Source organism: Myxine glutinosa, chromosome 8 (assembly GCF_964187855.1).
Source record: "Myxine glutinosa chromosome 8, kmMyxGlut1.1, whole genome shotgun sequence".
In the NCBI taxonomy this organism is placed as follows: domain Eukaryota; kingdom Metazoa; phylum Chordata; class Myxini; order Myxiniformes; family Myxinidae; genus Myxine; species Myxine glutinosa.
In genome coordinates this window covers 135265430-135284631 of record NC_136268.1, presented here as the reverse complement: position 1 = coordinate 135284631, position 19202 = coordinate 135265430, and the positions used below count along the sequence as shown (strand labels likewise).

Genomic DNA, 19202 nt, shown 5'->3' with positions numbered 1-19202 from the left:
GTGCCGGCTTAGGATACCTAGGATCCTGGGTTCGAATCCCGGTCGATCGCTGAATTAACGCCAGGGGGGTTGACTCAGCCTGTCATCCTTCCGAGGTCGGCTAATTGAGTACCAGTTCACTGGTAATTCCCTGTTTGTCGTTAAAGGCGGCAAAAAGGGTTGGCGTCAGGAAGGGCATCCGGCCGTAAAACATTGCTTCAAATAGGGGACCGAAAAACAACAACAACCACGGTTCCCGAAAAAGGCCAACCCCCGCTTTGCGGGGGAAAATGGCCTCTAAAGGTGGTTTTTTTTTTGGTTTTTTTTATAACTAGCGTGACTCGGCACCTCACCACACGTCGTTTCAGAGGAATAGGCATCTTTGATCATTTCGGTGCCTTCAGGGCCATTTGGGTCTTCAGGGTCTTTTGGATCCTCTGGGCCTTTAAGGGTATTTTGGGTCTTTGGGGTCTTCAGGGACTTTTGGGTCTTAAGGGTCTCTTTTGTTTCCTCTCGGCCTTTTAGAGTATTTGGGGTATTTTGGTTATTCGGGGTATTTAAGGGTATTTTTGGTCTAAAGGGTCTTTGGGGTCTTCAGGGTGTTTTGGGTCTTTGGGGTGTTTTGAGTCTTTGGGGTGTTTTGGCTCTTCGGGGTGTTTTGGGTATTTTAGGTCTTCGGGGTCTTTTTGAGCATCTGGGCCTTCAAGGGTATTTTGGGTCTTTGGGGTGTTTTGGGTCCTTGGAGTCTTCAGGGTCTTTTGGGTCTTTAGGGTCTTCAGGGGTCTTGGTGTCTTGGGGGATTTAAAGGGTCGTCAAAGATCTGAGGGGTATATATTTTTGTATATACAGTCGTGGCCAAAATTATTGGCACCCTTGCACTTTTTTCAGAGAATGCACCATTTCTTACAGAAAATTGTTGAAATTAAAAAATCTTTCGGTATCCACATTTGTATTTCTTTGGTTTGCAGTGGAACAAAACAGAAAAGGTGAAAAAAATTACTAAATCTTAGCTTATTCCAAAAAGAAATCCTAAAATGGCCCGAACAATATTATTGGCACCTTTTAGAAGATGTTAGAAATAATTAGATTTCAAGCAGGTGATTCTCCTTTACTTTGGAATTGAACTCACCTGTGGTGGGTTGCAGGTGCCTGCAATATAAAAATCACCATTTCAACCAGTTTGAATGGAGAAAAGGAGCCATTCTGCTGTTTTGTGTCACTGTGTTCTACAATGAGCATGGAGAAAAGTAAGAAAAAAAAGAGAATTGTCTGAGGAGGCCAGAAACAAGATTTTAGCCAAGCATGGACAATCTCAAGGCTGCAAGTCCATCTCCAGAGACCTTGATTTTCCTGTGTCCACCGTACGCAATATTATCAGGAAGTTTAAGGCCAATGGCACTGTAGCTAAACTCCCTAGACGTGACCGCAAGAGAAAGCATAATCGATTGCAGCGAAGGATTGTTTGAATGGTGGAGACAGCACCTCGATCAACTGCCAAACAGATTCAAACTGATCTTCAGACACAAGATACGACGGTTTCAAATCGCACCATCCGTCGCCAACTCAATGAAAGGGGGTTCTATGGTAGGAGACCCAGGAGGACCTCACTGCTGAGAGAGACATAAGAAAGCCTGACTGGAGTTTGTCAAAACACACCTGAACAAACCAAAATCCCTCTGAGAGAATGTCCTGTGGACAGGAGACCAAATTAGAGCTTTTTGGTGAAGCACATCATCTCTATGTTTACAGAAAACAAAATGAAGCCTTCAAAGAAAAGAACACCTTCCCTACAGTCAAACTTGGAGGAGATTCAGTGATGTTTTTGGGTTGCTGTGCTGTCTCTGGCATTGCATGCCTTGAATGTGTGCATGGCATCATGAAATCAGGAGATTACAAAGGCATTTTGGAGTGCAATGATCAACCCAGTGTCAGAAAGCGGGTCTCCTTTGAAGGTCATGGGTCTTGCAGCAGGACAATGACCCCAAACAAACTTCAATAAGCACCAAGGAATGGTTCAAGCCAAAACTCTGGACTGTTCTGAAGTGGCCAGCAATGAGTCCAGATGTAAATCCCATTGAACACCTGGGGGGAGATCTGAAAACAGCAGTTGGGAGAAGGCATCCTTCAAATCTGGGAGAACTGGAGCAGTTTGCACAAGAAGAGTGGGCCAGGCTGGCAGTAGAGAGGTGTAGGAGGCTCATTCATGGCTTTCGGAAGCGCTTGACTGCAGTTATTTTGTCCAAAGGCCGTGCTACCAAATATCAAGTCTCGGGTGTCAATAATTTTGTCAATGCCATTTCTTTTTATTTTCTGATTTCAAAGGATATATTAAGATCTGAATTTTAAAAAAGGTTCTGTAATATTAACAGTGAAATAAAGAATTGTGGAGACCAAATACTTTTGTCAATTTAAACTTAATTTTAGAGAAAATTATGAGTTATTTGAAAAAAGTGCAAGGGTGCCAATATTTTTGGGCACGACTGTATATATGTACACTCACCTTGATGAGGGCATTTATAGAGGTTACAAATATTTGCACAACTATATAGATCTTTCTTGTTGGCTCACCTGGAAGATAGTTCCGGGGAGGTTATGGGATGGCACATCGTCCGTCCGTCAGTCCGCCAGTGATTTTCAATGTGAAAAATGTGCTCTATGAAAATTTCAGGCATGTATACCCTTCATGTCAGGGGTGTGTTCAGTTACCAAGTTTGTTGTAGAGCGCTCGCCAAGTGGCTTAAGCACTCAAGCAAGCACTACATTTGTGCACCACCAATGGCGGCGGTAAGGAACATCATGTGATCGCTCTGAGCGAATCAGCGCGCTGCTCTGCCACCGCCTCAGATTCCGTGCATAATATTCCTCGCTGAAAAGCACTACATTTGTGCACCACCAATGGCGGCAAGGAACATCACGTGATCGCTCTGAGCGAATCAGCGCGCTGCTCTGCCACCGCCTCAGATTCCGTGCATAATATAATCCATTGTCCTGTATGTTTACAGTCATCAACTGTGCCATGAATGGGAATAATTATGGCAGTTAAAGAAGTAGTCGTCAAGAGAGATCAGATATACATCGATAGCAGAAAGCTGAATTCAAAATTTATAAAAGTGAAATAACTAGGTAAAATATAAATGAAAAGTCTAGCGGGGGTAGAAAAGATCAAGGTTTTGGATGGGGGAAGATAAGAGATGGTGGTGAACAGCTGTTTTAAAGACCTGGAGGAAGGAGTGGGATTGAAGAGAGTGAGGGAGTTTGTTCCAGAGGCGGGAGAAAAGAGGAATGAAGGAGTTTTGGATTTGACCAAATCCCATTTGGATTTGACCCCCAGTTCACGTCCCATACTTAGCTCTAATTCTGCTTAAATTTTTGCATAAAGTCCAAGAATGTGGAGATCGGTTTCTGAGGTTTGGGACATGGAATGTAGGGACAATGACAGGGAGATCAGGAGAAGTGGTGGAAGTATTGGTCAGAAGAAGAGTGGACATACGTTGTGTGCAGGAGACGAGATGGAAGGGAAGTGGTGTGAGAATGGTGAAGGTTAGGCAGGGACAGAAATACAAGTTTGTTGAAGGAACAGGTGAAAAAGAATACGGCTGTGATCGAGGGGTTGAAGGCGACCCAGAAGGAAACTAGCGTTACGCCTAGGTCCCCCGTCGGTGAAGTGATGTGAGTTGCCAAAGTGGAAGACGCAGAAAACATGCTATGATATGATATTCCATGGTTTTGGATGGGGAATGACGAGATGGTGGTGAACAGCTGTCTTGAATATTTGGAGGGGAGAATGAGATTGAAGAGAATGTGGAAGTTGATTCCACAGGTGGGGGGGGGGGGGGGGGGGGGGGGAAAGGAAAACTATGACTGGAGGTGAGCAGTGATCCTGGATTTTGAGAGTTTCATGAGAAGGGTGTTGCTGGTGGACCAGATGTGCCCTGCAGAAACCTCCAGGTGGGGGTGGGGGGTCAAAGCACGGAAAGGGCAGAGGGAGCAAGACCTGCAAAAAGGAGGTGGAAAAAGACAGAGATGCAGTTTCATCGTCGGAGATTCCAATGATCTTGATGTCATGTGACCTTTCTGACTATATCAGAAAGTACAAAACAAGATGTTTCTGCTAAATTTCAAGGGAAAAGCTTGTATTGTGTCATTTCAGTTCATTAGTGAAAATATGTTACAGTCTACTTGGTGTGGATTGTTTAGCTAAGTTCTTTGCAATTTCTCAATAAAAATTGTCATTGCAAATGCATATTCTCCATTTATATTCAAATTACTGGAGGTGAAATCAATGGTGCAAGTTTATGTGTACTGTAATCATGAACTAATATTATTTATCCAATTAGCAAAATAGATTAACTTTTAGTGCTTGCCATTACATGAATGACATTGCATTTCAAACCATAAAATTACTCTGTTTACATGAATGATTTGTGATGTCACAGAAAATATAACAAGCAGTAAAAAGCTCCATTACCCTCATTATCACCGCGAAACTTGGCAGGCCCAGTTATGTTAACATCTGTGGCATGAGAACGACCATCGTCAACCTCAGGGAGATCAGGAATTTTGTAATTGTCATTCCCATCAATGCTACCTTCAACCCTTCCTCCTCCATGGAACCGATTCCCAGGTTACAACTCCTGACCATATTCAAAGTACTGGAAAAGTATTGCCAGGATCGCAGTTGTTGTTAATGTCTGCTCGATAACATCGCACTTATCAAAGTCAACTACGACAGCTTTGGAGTGAGCAAATCTCTTCCAGAGATGAAAACACTTCCAAACCCCTGTGTAATGGCACTGGCTTTGGACTTTGGAGGAATTGATCATGTCTGGCACAAGTTGACAGATCACCGTGCATCAGCAGTCAATATTCAGGAAAAGCTGACGTCATCCACAGCAACAATGACGATTTGTTTATGGTATTTCTGCAATCTGCAATGCAATGCAATGCAATATGCAATGCAATGCAATAATGCAATGCAATATCTGCAATGCAATCGAGTTAACCACTGAATGAATATTCCATGAAACTTCCTGAACAGATTTCAAAATGATGTGGCCTTTCTGACGATATCAAGGAAGAAGGCAACCATTTCCTATGCTCCTTATCCCCTACTTTTTGCCATTACTCTATACTCTATAACATCGTCCTTGCACAAATACAACTCGCACAAAGCCAAGGAGCTTGTCGATGCAAAACTGCATGACCATTTCTGTCCACTACATGCATTTTTGCCCATAATTAATAAACACCGTGTGCAACGGCTCATTTTGTCATGATTATACATGTGAAGCGATTACTTACAGCCAATCCAGGAGCACCTGGAGGTCCAGCTTCACCTTTGGTACCCCATGGACCCTGAAACGTGCAAAACCAATTGAAATGATAAATATTCATCCGTACAGAAAACATTAGAAAGCGATAAGCTTATGCACAATCCGCACAATCGTGATTTGATCTTCCTCGGGTGTGAAGCTCGAGCCCATTCGAGGTAAGTTTATTGGACTGGTACGCCAGAGGTGTGGGTTCAAAGCCAGCTGAAGGCAGCAGTTTAACGATTTGGACTCTAAGCTTATGGAAAGTGAGCTCATGAAGAATAATTACCCAGTTGGATCACTGAGGACATTTAGGGAGGAAATATAATCTGCTTGGCCTGGACTATGGAGCCAATCCGCACTATCGTTGGAGGCAATTCACACTTTGCGGTCAACTCCAACATGTCCCCTTGTAGAAGTGCCTCGTACATTCCGCTAATTGGATGAAAATAATAAAGCTGTGCATTTTACTGAAAGACTGAGGTCTACTGTTCTGTCTTACATAATCTGGTTGTTGTTGATATTCTAAAAATGATGATAACATCATGCATTATTCATTTACCGAAGATCCTTTGTTGCCTTTTGGACCAGGTTGTCCCTGCAAAAACAGTTGATTATCGATGATTAAACTTATGTCTTGTTAAAAGCAATTATTCGAAATATTAAAAAAGAATTATATTCATCATCATCGTCGTTGCATTGATAATTAAAAGCAAAACATACCGGAAGGCCAGGGGACCCGGATGGACCATGGGGACCACTCGGACCAGCAACACCCTGAGCAGAATGAATGAAGGAATAGGTCAATGTTCAACTTCAGACATTCCATGCAAATCACCTGTAAACATTCACTTATTGCTGCTTTGAAAAAGGAATGAGTTAATGATGTCCTTGGGAAAGTGACATTTCAAATTTTTCCGTGACAGCAATTATTCCTCAAATTTTCTTTTGTTTTCATTTTGTCAGGACATGTTTGTTTACATCCTTGGCTGCCTACTATCACTCCATTATTGTGCTGTTTGCTAATCTATATACACCTTTGTATCCCCACAATGTACAGCTCAGATCCTGTCTCATGTACAGTGGCCTGCAAAAGTATTCACCCCCTCCAAATAATGCCACATTTAGATGAATTACGAATTACGTAGAAATAATTTTCCAAATGAACTTTTTTAAATTCATAACAGAAGAGATCAAACTAAATACTGTTCTAGCTGAAGGATGTTACATGTCAAGAATACCTGCAAAAAAACATGTACAAATCAAAATTCACTGGTTACAAAAGTATTCAGCCCCTTAGGTCAGTACTAGGTGGAACCACCTTTTGCAGCAATGACTGCTACGAGTCTTTTGGGGAAGGTCTCTACCACCTTTGCACAATCAGATGGTGAAATCTTTGTCCATTCTTCATGAAAATTGCTCTAGTTCTCCCAAGTTTGATGGAGATCGTCGATGGACTGAAATCTTCAATTCTCGCCCTAAATGGTCCATTGGGTTAAAGTGAAGACTTCGACTGGGCCACTCAATAACATTTTATTATTATTATTATTATTATTATTCAGCAACTCCAGTGTGGCTTTAGCTTTGTGCTTCAGATCATTGTCCTGCTGAAATATGAATCTCCGACACACTTTCAGATTCATGTCTGACTCAAGCGGGTTTTCATCATGGATTCTCCTGTACTTTGCACCGTCCATGTCCCTTCTATCCTGACAAGCTTACCAGTCCCTGTTGATGAAAAGAAGCCCCATAACATGATGCTACCATCACCATCCTTGACAGTCGGGATGATGTTGTTGGGTGATGTGCAGTGTTGGGCTTGCACGAGATGTAATGTTTTGAATTTAGACCAAAAAGTTTAGTTCTTGTCTCAATTGACCACAAAACTTTCTCCACATGCCTCCAGTATCATTAAGATGCTTTTACGCAAACTCCATGTGAGCTTTTGAATACGTCATTTTATGCGTCCGTTGACGAAGTCGAAGGCATTATGTTTTCAGGTTGTCCGGTACAGTTAGGTATAATGATGTAAAGATGCCGCTCTATCTCACCCTCTCTCTGTTCTTTTCACCCTCTATTTTGCTCAAGGTCATCTGCCAGCATCTTGGAAATCAGCTAACATTACCGCTTTACACAAAAAGGTGCAAAAACAGATCCTTGCAACTACAGACCAATCAGCCTGCTTCCAATTATCAGCAAAGTCATGGAATCCATCATTGCTTCGGATATCAAATCCTTCCTCTTCTCCAATGGCTTGATCTCTGATCATCAATTTGGATTCAGACCAGGTCATTCAACTCTGGACATGTTGCATCTGCTGTCTCAACAATGGATGGAGGTCCTCAATGCCAAACAGGAAATCAGAGCTGTCTCACCTGACACATCACGTGCCTTCGATACGGACTGGCACCCAGCTCTGCTCACCAAACTCTCCTCCTATGGTATCCATGGAAATCTCCACTCATGGCTTGCAGACTTCCTCTCTGGTCGAAGGCAACGTGTGGCCCTGAATGGATTTCTCTCATCTCCCCTTCCTGTTCTGGCTGGAGTTCCCCAAGGTAGTGTTCTGGGCCCTGTGCTATTTCTGGTCTTCATCAATGATCTCTCAGACTCTCTGGAAATCCTCTCTATCTCTTTGCTGATGACTCCACTATCTGCCGCTCCATTCCTCATCCTTCAGATCGGCAGTCTGCAGCCTCCTCACTCTCTGCAGACCTGGAAAAAAATCACAAACTGGTCAAACAAGTGGAACATGTCTTTCAATCCTGACAAATCATGCACTCTTACAATGTCTCTCCGAAAGGACCGACTGGAAAACCCTCCCATCTACTTTCTCAACAATCCTCTCCAAGAAGTTCTGTCGCTCAAGCTTTTGGGTCTCACTATCTGCCATGATCTTTCTTGGGAAAACCACATTTCCAAGCTCGCCTCCAAAGCCAGTCGCCGACTGGGCATCCTCAGTCGTGCGAAGTCCTTCCTTGTGTTACGGCTTTATGTGAATTACTATTCAGATCTTTGCTTATTAATGTGTAGTCGATTAAAGGTTGTTGTGATTAAAGGGTCAGGAGCCCTTCTGGGGAAAAGGAGACCGGGAACGGAAGAAGAAAAGACACGAGGTCCGGGAGAAGCGGCGATTCTCTTCTTCTTCCTCGCCCAGCGCCGAGAAGAGCGGTATCGATATTGAGCAGCGTGAGGAACACTGCGTTTAAAAGCCCGTCTGGCGAGAGGAGTTACCGGGATGTGTAATTACCCATTTACACGTCAAGTCGCCGTGGGTTCGTGCACGGAACCAAGCGTCCGGCACAGTTCGCCTCACCGTCTACAAGGACGCGTACGGGTCGCACCTTGGGCCTCGCGCACGTTGCAAGCCGCGCGTGGTTTTGCCCCGTTGCTTGGCAAGGAGGTGTGCGCTGCAGCAGCTGTCCCCGGTACGAGACGTGCACGTTTGGAGCACGTCCGCCCGGGGTTCGTTCAACCGCCCGTGTGCGGAGAAGAGAGACATTGTGAGGGACAGTGGCCCAAGTGGTCGTGAGTGGGGACAGGGGGGGACACATATATAAGATGGCCATCTTAGTGATTGATTGTTGATGGTTGTTGATTCCTTGGGGGAATATATTATTGATTACTCCGGATCCTTGGTGTGGGGTTTCTTATTGACTGGAATCATATTGATTGCGTTACGAAAGCGTATAAATCATATATCTTTCTGGCGGGGTGCCTCCCACGGTCCGTGGGGGTCACCGAGACCAGGTAGTTACCGGGAGGACCACGTAACAGAATTGGGGGCTCGTACAAATTACAATTTGCGGATTCGCAATTGGGTCTACGTCCGGGATCTATAAAATTTTCTAAATTTTAGTCCGGGAAAGAATTCCCAAGAGTGGGAACTTTTCCAACGTTCCCAAAATTGTTTTGCTCTGTCGACAAAACAACAACAAAAAAAAACAAACAAAAAAAACAATAGCAATAATAGTAATACTGTTGCTTTTCTTTGTTGGAAATTTCTGGGGTGAAGGTGAACAGGTGTTAACGATAGACACCATGGCGTTTGTGGCACAGAACTTTGCGGTAATCCCGAGTGAGGCACAGTTCCGAGCATTACTAAAATCGGACCTCTTGAAATTGGCCAAACATTTTAACTTGGAGGTCCGAACTAATTTGAGGAAGGCAGAGTTGTAGACCACGGTGATACAGTCTATGGTGGGATTAGGAACATGGGACGAGTTAGCCTGGGAGTGGCTACTCGAAGAACCAGAAGACGTTGAGCTCCGGAAACTGGAGTTGCAATTACGGAGCCAGGAACGGATCAAAGAAGAAGAAAGGAAAGCAGAAAAGGAAAGAGCAGAAGAAGAAAGGAAAGCAGAAAAGGAAAGAGCAGAAGAAGAAAGGAAAGCAGAAAAGGAAAGAGCAGAAGAGGAAAGGAAAGCAGAAGATAGGAGAGAAGAGAAACAAGCAGAGGAAAGGAGAGTGGAACGAGAACTCCAGGAAAGGTTAGAAGGGAGAAAAGCAGAGGAGAGGAGAGCTGCCAGGGAACTCGAAGCAGAGGAGAGAAAAGCCGAAAGGGAGTTGAAGGAACGTGATCTGGCGCTTCAGCAAGAGATTAAATTCAAGGAGCTGGATTTAATGAGAGAACGGGGAGAGGTACCACCCTTGCTGACGGGGTCGACACCTAGCCAGAACACCTGGGAGGTGGGCAGACATGTGAGGTTGGTTCCACCCTTCAGTGAAAAGGAAGTCACTCAATTTTTTCCACACTTTGAGAAAGTGGCTCGACAGTTAAACTGGCCGGAGGGGGCCTGGACCATACTAGTGCAAAGTGTGTTGGTGGGTAAAGCTCAAGAGATTTATTCGGCGCTACCAATGGATCAATGTGCAGATTATGAGGTATTGAAGAAGCACATCCTCAAAGCCTATGAGTTGGTTCCTGAAGCTTACCGGCAAAAATTCAGGAATGCCAGAAAGAGGGAGAGTGAGACCCATGTGGAGTTTGCCAGAGTGAAAGAAAACATGTTTGATCGGTGGTGTGAGTCGAAAGGAGTCGGGAACGACTTCGAAGCATTGCGTGACCTGATGCTGGTGGAGGAATTTCAACAGTGTGTCCACGAGGACATCAAAGTGTACCTGCAGGAAAATAAAGTACCAAAGTTGTGGGACGCAGCCACCATGGCAGATGATTATGCCTTAACACACCGGATAGGGGTCCACACACCTAACTCCTCGCCTAGATCTCCGCAGGGGAGTTGTGGAACAGCAGGTGCGGAGAACGACAATACATGGTGGCGGCCTCGAGATGATTATGGGGACAACGCTGATACCCGAACTGTTCGAAATCAGGGGGCTACGGGCCCAAGACAAACTTATTTTTCGGGGGGCCCGAGGCAGACCACGAGTTTTTCCTCCGGGCTTACTTGCGCTTTTTGCAAGAAACCTGGACACTTGATGTCCAGTTGTTACCTCATGAAAAGGGAAAACCCAGAGCGGAGTCCGACTATTACCACTCCGAATGCGATGGCAAGCGTAAGAAATCGCCCACAGAAGAGTTACCAACCATTTATTTATGAGGGGTTGGTCTCACTCAAGGGAGACTTGACTAACCCAAGACCGGTTAGGGTTTTGAGGGACACAGGAGCCCATCAATCCTTAATGCTTGAAGGCATTTTGCCATTGTCAAAGAGTTCCGCAACTGGTGATAGTGTTCGGTTACAAGGGATCGGTGGCTGTGTTAGTGCCCCACTTCATGTCATCCATTTGGAATCCGATTTGGTGTCAGGACCGGTCACCGTCGGTTTACAAGCCACGCTTCCTGTAGAGGGAGTATCTGTGATTATCGGGAATGATTTGGCCGGGGGGCAAATTTATGGTAACCCGAGGGTGGATAAAGAGCCCCGCAGGGGAAATAACACCACCCCAGCTTGGGATGGCGACAAAAGTTCCAAGTTATTTGTAGGGGGACTGAACTTCAACACAGAGGAAGAAGTTCTGACCTCTGTCTTCAACAGATATGGGCCGCTGGTGGAAGTGCGGGTGGTAAAAGACAGGGAAACGCAACGGTCAAGAGGGTTCGGCTTTGTCACGTTTGCAAGCACAAGAGACGCCAGAGAGGCAGAGAAAAATTGGAATGGTAAGGATTTGGAGGGTCGGACCATAACAGTAGGGAAGGCATTTCGTAGACGTCGAGAGGTCTACAGAAGAGGACAACTTGGCGGTAGTTTTGGGGTTGGCAGCAGCCGATATTACTATGGAGGCTCCCAGAGTTACGGCACCTCCCGAAAGAATGAATGTCAGAGCACTGGCCGAGAAGGAGACCGCCAGTCAGGTAACGGCTGGGACAAGGGGTCCCACCGTAACTGTTAGGAGTCTGGAGAAGTTGAAGCACTATATACGGTGGAGCCGCCGAGCCGGGGCTCCTACACGGACCAACCGTGAACGCCACGTTCTTAAAGGCGTCCAGGTAGGGAACTTTCCTGCACGGACTAACCGTGAACTCGACGTTCTTAAAGGCGTCCATGTAATGAACTTTCCTCCCCGGACTAACCGTGAACTCCACATTCCTTAAGGCGTCCCTGTAGGGAATACTCAGCTGGGCCTCCCGAAAAAGTGCTATCGAGAGGTTTAACTTTGGGGTTTTGGTGAAATTTTGCTGCTTTATTTTTAAGTGATAATTGTGCCCGGAGGGAACTGATGATTTGGGGGTGTGAGTTATCTGGTTTGTTTATCCAAGTTGGCCGGCAAAGAAAGTTTTCGCTGGGTTCAAACTTTCTTTCTTGAAGGGGGGGAGTGTTACGGATTTATGTGAATTACTATTCAGATCTTTGCTTATTAATGTGTAGTCGATTAAAGGTTGTTGTGATTAAAGGGTCAGGAGCCCTTCTGGGGAAAAGGAGACCGGAAACAGAAGAAGAAAAGACACGAGGTCCGGGAGAAGCGGCGATTCTCTTCTTCTTCCTCGCCCAGCGCCGAGAAGAGCGGTATCGATATTGAGCAGCATGAGGAACGCTGCGTTTAAAAGCCCGTCTGGCGAGAGGAGTTACCGGGACGTGTAATTACCCATTTACACGTCAAGTCGCCGTGGGTTCGTGCACGGAACCAAGCGTCCGGCACAGTTCGCCTCACCGTCTACAAGGACGCGTACGGGTCGCACCTTGGGCCTCGCGCGCGTTGCAAGCCGTGCTTGGTTTTGCCCCGTTGCTTGGCAAGGAGGTGTGCGCTGCAGCAGCTGTCCCCGGTACGAGACGTGCACGTTTGGAGCACGTCCGCCCGGGGTTCGTTCAACCGCCCGTGTGCGGAGAAGAGAGACATTGTGAGGGACAGTGGCCCAAGTGGTTGTGAGTGGGGACAGGGGGGGACACATATGTAAGATGGCCATCTTAGTGATTGATTGTTGATTGTTGATTCCTTGGGGGAATATATTATTGATTACTCCGGATCCTTGGTGTGGGGTTTCTTATTGACTGGAATCATATTGATTGTGCTACGAAAGCGTATAAATCATATATCTTTCTGGCGGGGTGCCTCCCACGGTCCGGGGGGTCACCGAGACCAGGTAGTTACCGGGAGGACCATGTAACACTTGGCACACCTGAGCTCCTCACCACATACAAGGCTTTCATCCGCAGCTCAATGGAATACTGTTCCCCCCTCTGGGCTGGTGCTCCTGCCTCACACCTAGCTCGGCTTCACGCTGTTGAAACCAAAGCTTTCAGAATCATTGGAATCTCCTGCGATGAAGCTAACTCCAAGGGCCTTTCACTCACCCACCGCAGGCAGGTTGGTGGTCTTTCTGTCTTCTACCGACTCCTCTCCGGCCTTGCTCCCCCAGCTCTCTCTGTGCTCTGTCCCCCCAATATTCCTTCAGGTCACACAAGATCTGCCTGCAACCCTCTTATGGTTAAACTGCCAAAATCTAGGCTCTCTGCTCACCTTCACTCTTTCATTCCCCTTTTCTCCCACCTCTGGAACAAACTCCCCCACTCCCTTCAATTCCACTCCTCTCTACAGGTCTTTAAAACAGTTGTTCACCACCATCTCTTATCTTCCCCCATCCAAAACCTTGATCTTTTCTACCCTGGCTAATTCACCCCAGATACACTTTTTATTTTATTTTATTCCAACCTCTTTCCTGGAAGTCCTTGCAGTGTTCATATGCTTTATACCTCTCCCACCTCCCCCAAAGCCCTCCCCCTCCCACATTTCTCCCGTTGTCCCTGCTCTCAAATGTTGCGTTTGTGTCCTTCCCCCTCTCCTCTCTCCCCTCTCTCCCTCTCTCCCCATCTTGTCTGCCGCTCCCCTTATTTTTTGTGTGTCGGTTTGACTTTTTGTGTGATTAATGTTAGCTCTTTCGCGAGCCTTGATCTTGTATACAAAAAAAAAGAAAAAAAGTCAAAGTTGGATTTATAGTGATATCCCGAACCAGTTTTCTGCTTGCATGGCTGCTGAGTTTGGATGGGACCCCTGATATGGATAGAGTCTGGTTGGTACGAAACGCCTCCAACGTCTTAATGATGGATTTCACTGCACTCAAAAGGATAATGAGTGACAAATATTTTCTATAGCCCTCTCCAGAATTGTGTTCTCCACCATTTTATGTTGGACTTGTTTGGAAAGGTCCTTGGTCTTCATGTTTAGCTTGTTGGTTGACCAAGTGAGTTACACCTTAAAACTCCTTAGATAAGTGGGGAAGCTTAATTTTCAAGTTAAACCACTGACGACATGCAGGTGAAACCTACCACACTTATTTTGTAAACTTTCAAACAAATAATTTGCTCCTGAAGTGATTGATTTAAGGTTAATTAGGCAAAGGGGATAAATATTTATGCAACTGAGAATCATCTGATTTTCTCTGTTAATCTAACTTATTCACATTTTATCTGCATTTTTATCATATTACTTTTGAAGTAGTTTATGAAGACTGTTTAAATTAAGTTTGATTTGAAAGCATGATGAAACTAGATGGCATTCAAAGAATACTTACCCCGTGTAGTCCACTCGGTGCGAGCCAACTCTTCTGTTTGTTGAGGTTGTTTTTTTTTGATCCAATATGGCTGCCAGATCATGTGACCGATGACATTGTAAGTTTACATTCTCCATGGAGTGGTTTCGGAGATATAGAGGTCCAAAGTTTTTTTGTTTTCGAAGATGGCACTGATACATACGACGTGACCGTGACTGATACATTATCACAAAAAAATCCACATGAGTTGACGCATACTATGATGACCATTTAGTGTCAATCGGACCAACGGATGCCGATAAAATAACTTTTTAAAATGCAGATACCCACGTACGTATGCAACCGATGGCTTAGGCCTGTTTTTTGCTTTGGAGCAAAACATTTTTTTACTTTGAAGCAAAAAAGTTGTGGACAGATTATAACTAAACTTAGTGGATGAGTTGTGTCGGTGACAAGAACAAGCCGATTCGCTTTTGGTTAATATCCGGATCCATATCCGGCCTATCAAAGGGGTACAAAATGTAAACTGTTCAGCCAAGCAGAGGTTTGCGCTTAACCGAATGCCATTCTAGTTTCATATGAAACTTACAAAACATGGCAACCACCTCGTTATTCCAGCACTTTTTCCAAAAATAAACCTGTTTATCACTGATTAGACCTCCTTATGAATAAGGGAAAAGAACATGAAGCGAATATGATGATGATGATGACGATGATGAATAGTCTTCCTTCTGATTGAATATAACTGCGAGCATTAAAGTTTTAAATCTGACACCGCCGATGCTTTAGTTCATATGCCCCTCTTTGTTGGTAAGAATGCACAATGCCAAACATGTTATAATAATAATAATAATTCATTTATTTTGTATAGCGCTTTTCATGAAGCCCAAAGGCGCTTTGACAGAGTGCAAAACATAATGCATAACAAAACATGAAAATGATGCCATCACGTTTTTGTTGTCTCCTTTGTATAACCATCACCAAAAAGGACAATTGCACTTTACTTAATCTCGATGCCTTACATTCTTGTGGATCGTGGAAACGTTTTGGTCCACTGCCCAAATCGTCAAGAATAGCAGTATTAATCTTGCAATGACATGAAATGATTTAATGCCAAACCTCCATTTTAATATTCACCTGACAACTCAGGTGAAGCTAAATTCATCCTAATGAAAAAAGGTATTGAAGAATGCTTCATCTCCCGAACTGTGAATCAATAAACATAACAATAGTGTAATGGAGATTGCATCTTCTCCCTATGGATTGCTCGTGCCAACGATTGGTGTAAAAGGCACATCTTGTGAAGGGTAAAAAGAAAGTTAGTGTTCAGGTCATGTAGTTGTGCAATGCATTGGTGATGAAATGTCACTGCTGTTTAGGATAATGCACTTATATATACAGGTTTCCTCACTGCTCACAAATCAGTGGAGGAGGAAAATGATCGCATCACAATGCAACCAAACGGTGTAAGCACGTTGCATATCAAACATCACGTGTGTGTGTGTGTGTGTGTGTGTGTGTGTGTGTGTGTGTGTGTGTGTGTGTGTGTGTGTGTGTGTGTGTGTGTGTGTAACTGCACAATGCAGAGATTATTGTGTCCACAACCTACAGATCTTTTAGTTTGTATGAATGAATGAATGATCGTTTTAAGGCCATTTTTCCCCACTCGAGCGGGGATTAGCCTTGCGGGCCCCATGACAATCATGGTTCCCTGTTTGAGGCAATGTTTTTATGGCCGGATGCCCATCCTGACGCCAACCCTTGGTCACGCTCTTACGATGCGCAGGGATACGGTGTACCTATTTTAAACCGGGGTACACACCGGGATCATTCATCCCAGCAAGCTGGTACTCAATTTGCCGACCTCGGAAGGATGACAGGCTGAGTCAACCCCCCTGGCGTTAATTCAGCGATCGACCGGGATTCGAACCCAGGATCCTAGGATCCCAAGCCGGCACCCTAACCGCTAAACCAACACCAATTATACAACATTGTATAATTATCTTATATTCCATCATGTTTATTCAATTATCCTCAAGCTACAGTACATACAGGAATGCAAGAATGGTATCCATTACTTACTCAATGTTTGGTTAAGTATCCCATAAGCTCAGCATTTATGCCAGCACGTAAATCCTAATGACAATGTCTTTTCCAAAACGTATTGTGTCAGCGAATGTCCATGTTGTGATCTTGATCCAGCATTTCTATTGGTAATCTTGGTATTCTCCCAGCACCGATTCATAAGCACTGGATGACTGCATATAGGTAACTTAACCTTTTACTGCACTTCACTTCTTTCAACTGAAAATTGCATATAATTGTATTTGTCTGTTAACCCAGACAGATTCTGCTATTGCTGGCATCTCATCAGTCTTTCTTTACTCCCGACACGCAAAGTTTAGCTTATTTATTAAACAGCTCATTTATAATGTATCACCAGATGAGAAAGAAATAATCAACTGAGAATCTCATGACAGATTTTCTATTATGAGAGCTGATGCTTTTCTCAATTAAGAAACAATAAGATTTTGTTCTTCTCAATAAAAGTTTGTATCACTCAAATTACTGCATTCAAATGAGAATAACGATCATTTGTAAAGTTGGCAAAATGGCGGGTCCTCAATTATAGCAGCAGCTGAAGGGCGGAAATTAATTAAATCGAATATACATAGAGCAGAATTTTTATTTTTAATTGGGACCATTTTCTGTTAGAAAGCAGGTGCACTGCCTCAAAACAGGATGATTGCTTTGTGGAAGTTTCAACGATGAAATATTGATGATATAATCACCAATATACATTTTGACATGTATAAAAACAAAAAAAACAACAAGATAATTTAATAATTTAATGCAGAAAGAGAGGGCAGGCAGATGTAGAGTACTTCGAGCAGTTGTTTTTTTGTTTTTTTTTGTATACAAGATCGAGGCTCGTGAAAGAGCTAGTTATTGCCGAGGGGTCGATTCTTGGCCTGATGATAAACTGTGGGATTGGTGCTTCGCAATCAAAGTATTGCATCACAAAGTGCACCGTCCCTCGGATGGACATTAAGCTGGGTGTCCCGTCTGATGGCATTAGTTGGTGGATGTTAATGATACTATTGTGTTTTTCACTGAATAATGAGCTGTCATGAGCAACAATAGAACAGATTACAAATTCCTTCCCATAACCACCTGTATTGACCGTAAGGTCTGGCTAACCAGTTCGTGAAAGACTTTGGCCAAAAAACTTTCCCCAGGCGAAAAGGTGGGAACAATTGGAAGTCTAAAAAAAGAAGCTCTAGTAGATATATTTTCACAAGTTTGAAATTTGTTTTCTTCATTACAGATGCCAAGACATTTGGTAGACAATGATTGATGTTCACAGTGTCTTCAGAAGGTATTCTCACCATTTGACCGTTTTCACATTTTGTTGTGTTACAGCCTGAATTTAAAATGGATTATATTGAGATTTTTTTTTCACTGATCTACACATAATACCCCATTAATGTCAAAGCCATCTAGAACAGCATTTGTCTGTCTGTGTGTCCCCACAGACATCCACCAATCAGAGCTGAGGATCTGGTCACATGACAGGGGTGAACAGCATTTTGTAACCATTACAGTTGCACATTTTACTAAAAGGAAATAAAATAAGTTCAGGCCGTTGGTGCTCCTATGGTTGGCAGCGAGTGCACCGGAAGCATTGAGGGAAAGAATGGCAATCATATGTGTGGAAAATTTGCATGCTCAGTCAGGGTTGCCCAGATAGCTTAGATGGCAGAGCACTGGTACGGTTTTCCAGAGGATCTGGGTTCGATTCGTGACCTGGGTCTGGGCATGTACATTTCCCACATATATAAATTTAAATATAATAACCTTCTGTAGAAGGTTTTTGGGTACCAGCGGGAGGAGGTAGGAGGCTTCAGAAATTTCTCAACACAATTATTAATTTGAAATGCGATCAACATGGATATTGCTCCCGAATCCGGAACTGAACAGATGATGACGGTTCGCTGGTTTGATAATATCTCAATACAATCGTGATTTAGCATTATATTTTGATATATTAATACTATAGTATTAATTTGTGATTACAATGATGAATGATGCTTTTTGGAATGAAAATATAGAGAACTGGCATGAGTACCCGGCGCTGCCGGGTGTGGGGGATGAACCTCTGAAAGTTTGACGAAGATACGTTCAGCCATCTCTGAGAAAAATGGCGACACACAGACAGACCAAAGGCTCTCTTACATAGTAGATGTGCTGTCAATGCCTGACAAATGAAGGTGGCACAAGAATGTGGAATTTATTGGTTCATTATTTACCATTCACCATTCTTTTTACCCAAGTCATTGAAGAACCAGATGTCCATGCCTGAAGGCAAAAAAAAAGTTACATTTACATTATTTGTTAACTGCTAACTGGTATCACCACCCAGGTCACACTATCATCTTCAAGTAACAAGCCCGGCAACATCATTGTTAGACTACAGGTCTTGTTTTAGAAATTGTTCCAACATAATTAAAAATGAAATGCAGAAATATATTTTTTACATAAGCATTCAACCGCCTGAGTCAATACCTCATAGAAGCACCTCTGGCAACGATTACAGCTTTGAGTGTTCTTGGTTATGCATCAGATTTGCACACCAGGATTTGGGGAGTTTGCCTCATTCTTCCTTGCAGATTTGCTCAAGTTCTGTCAAGTTGGATGAGGAGTGTCAGTGAACAGTAATCTTCAAGTATTTCCACAGATTTATCAATGGGATTCAAGTCTAGGCTTTGGCTGGGCCACAAAGGCATTTCCCATTCTTGTTTGGAAGTCATTCTAGTGTGGCTTTGGTTGGATGCTGAGTGTCATTGTCCTGTTAAAACGTAAATGTTCGTCGCAGTCTAAGGTCTTTTGCGCTTTGAAGCAGGTTCTTCTCAAGGATTTGCCTATATTTGGCTCCATTTATTGTTCCCTCAATTGTTACA

The 19202-nt window shown here is 43.9% G+C and overlaps 1 protein-coding gene across 1 annotated transcript in view; it reads right to left on the bottom strand.

Annotated features, from left to right (window-relative positions):
* Positions 1-19202, bottom strand: part of LOC137433197 (uncharacterized) — a 726873-nt gene that overhangs the window by 79408 nt on the left and 628263 nt on the right. The window contains exons 56-58 of the mRNA XM_078784000.1: positions 6015-6068; positions 5854-5889; positions 5281-5334 (exon numbers count right to left, since the gene is read on the bottom strand). Of these exons, the coding sequence (XP_078640126.1) occupies positions 5281-5334; positions 5854-5889; positions 6015-6068 (144 nt within the window). The remainder of the gene's footprint in view (positions 1-5280; positions 5335-5853; positions 5890-6014; positions 6069-19202) is intronic.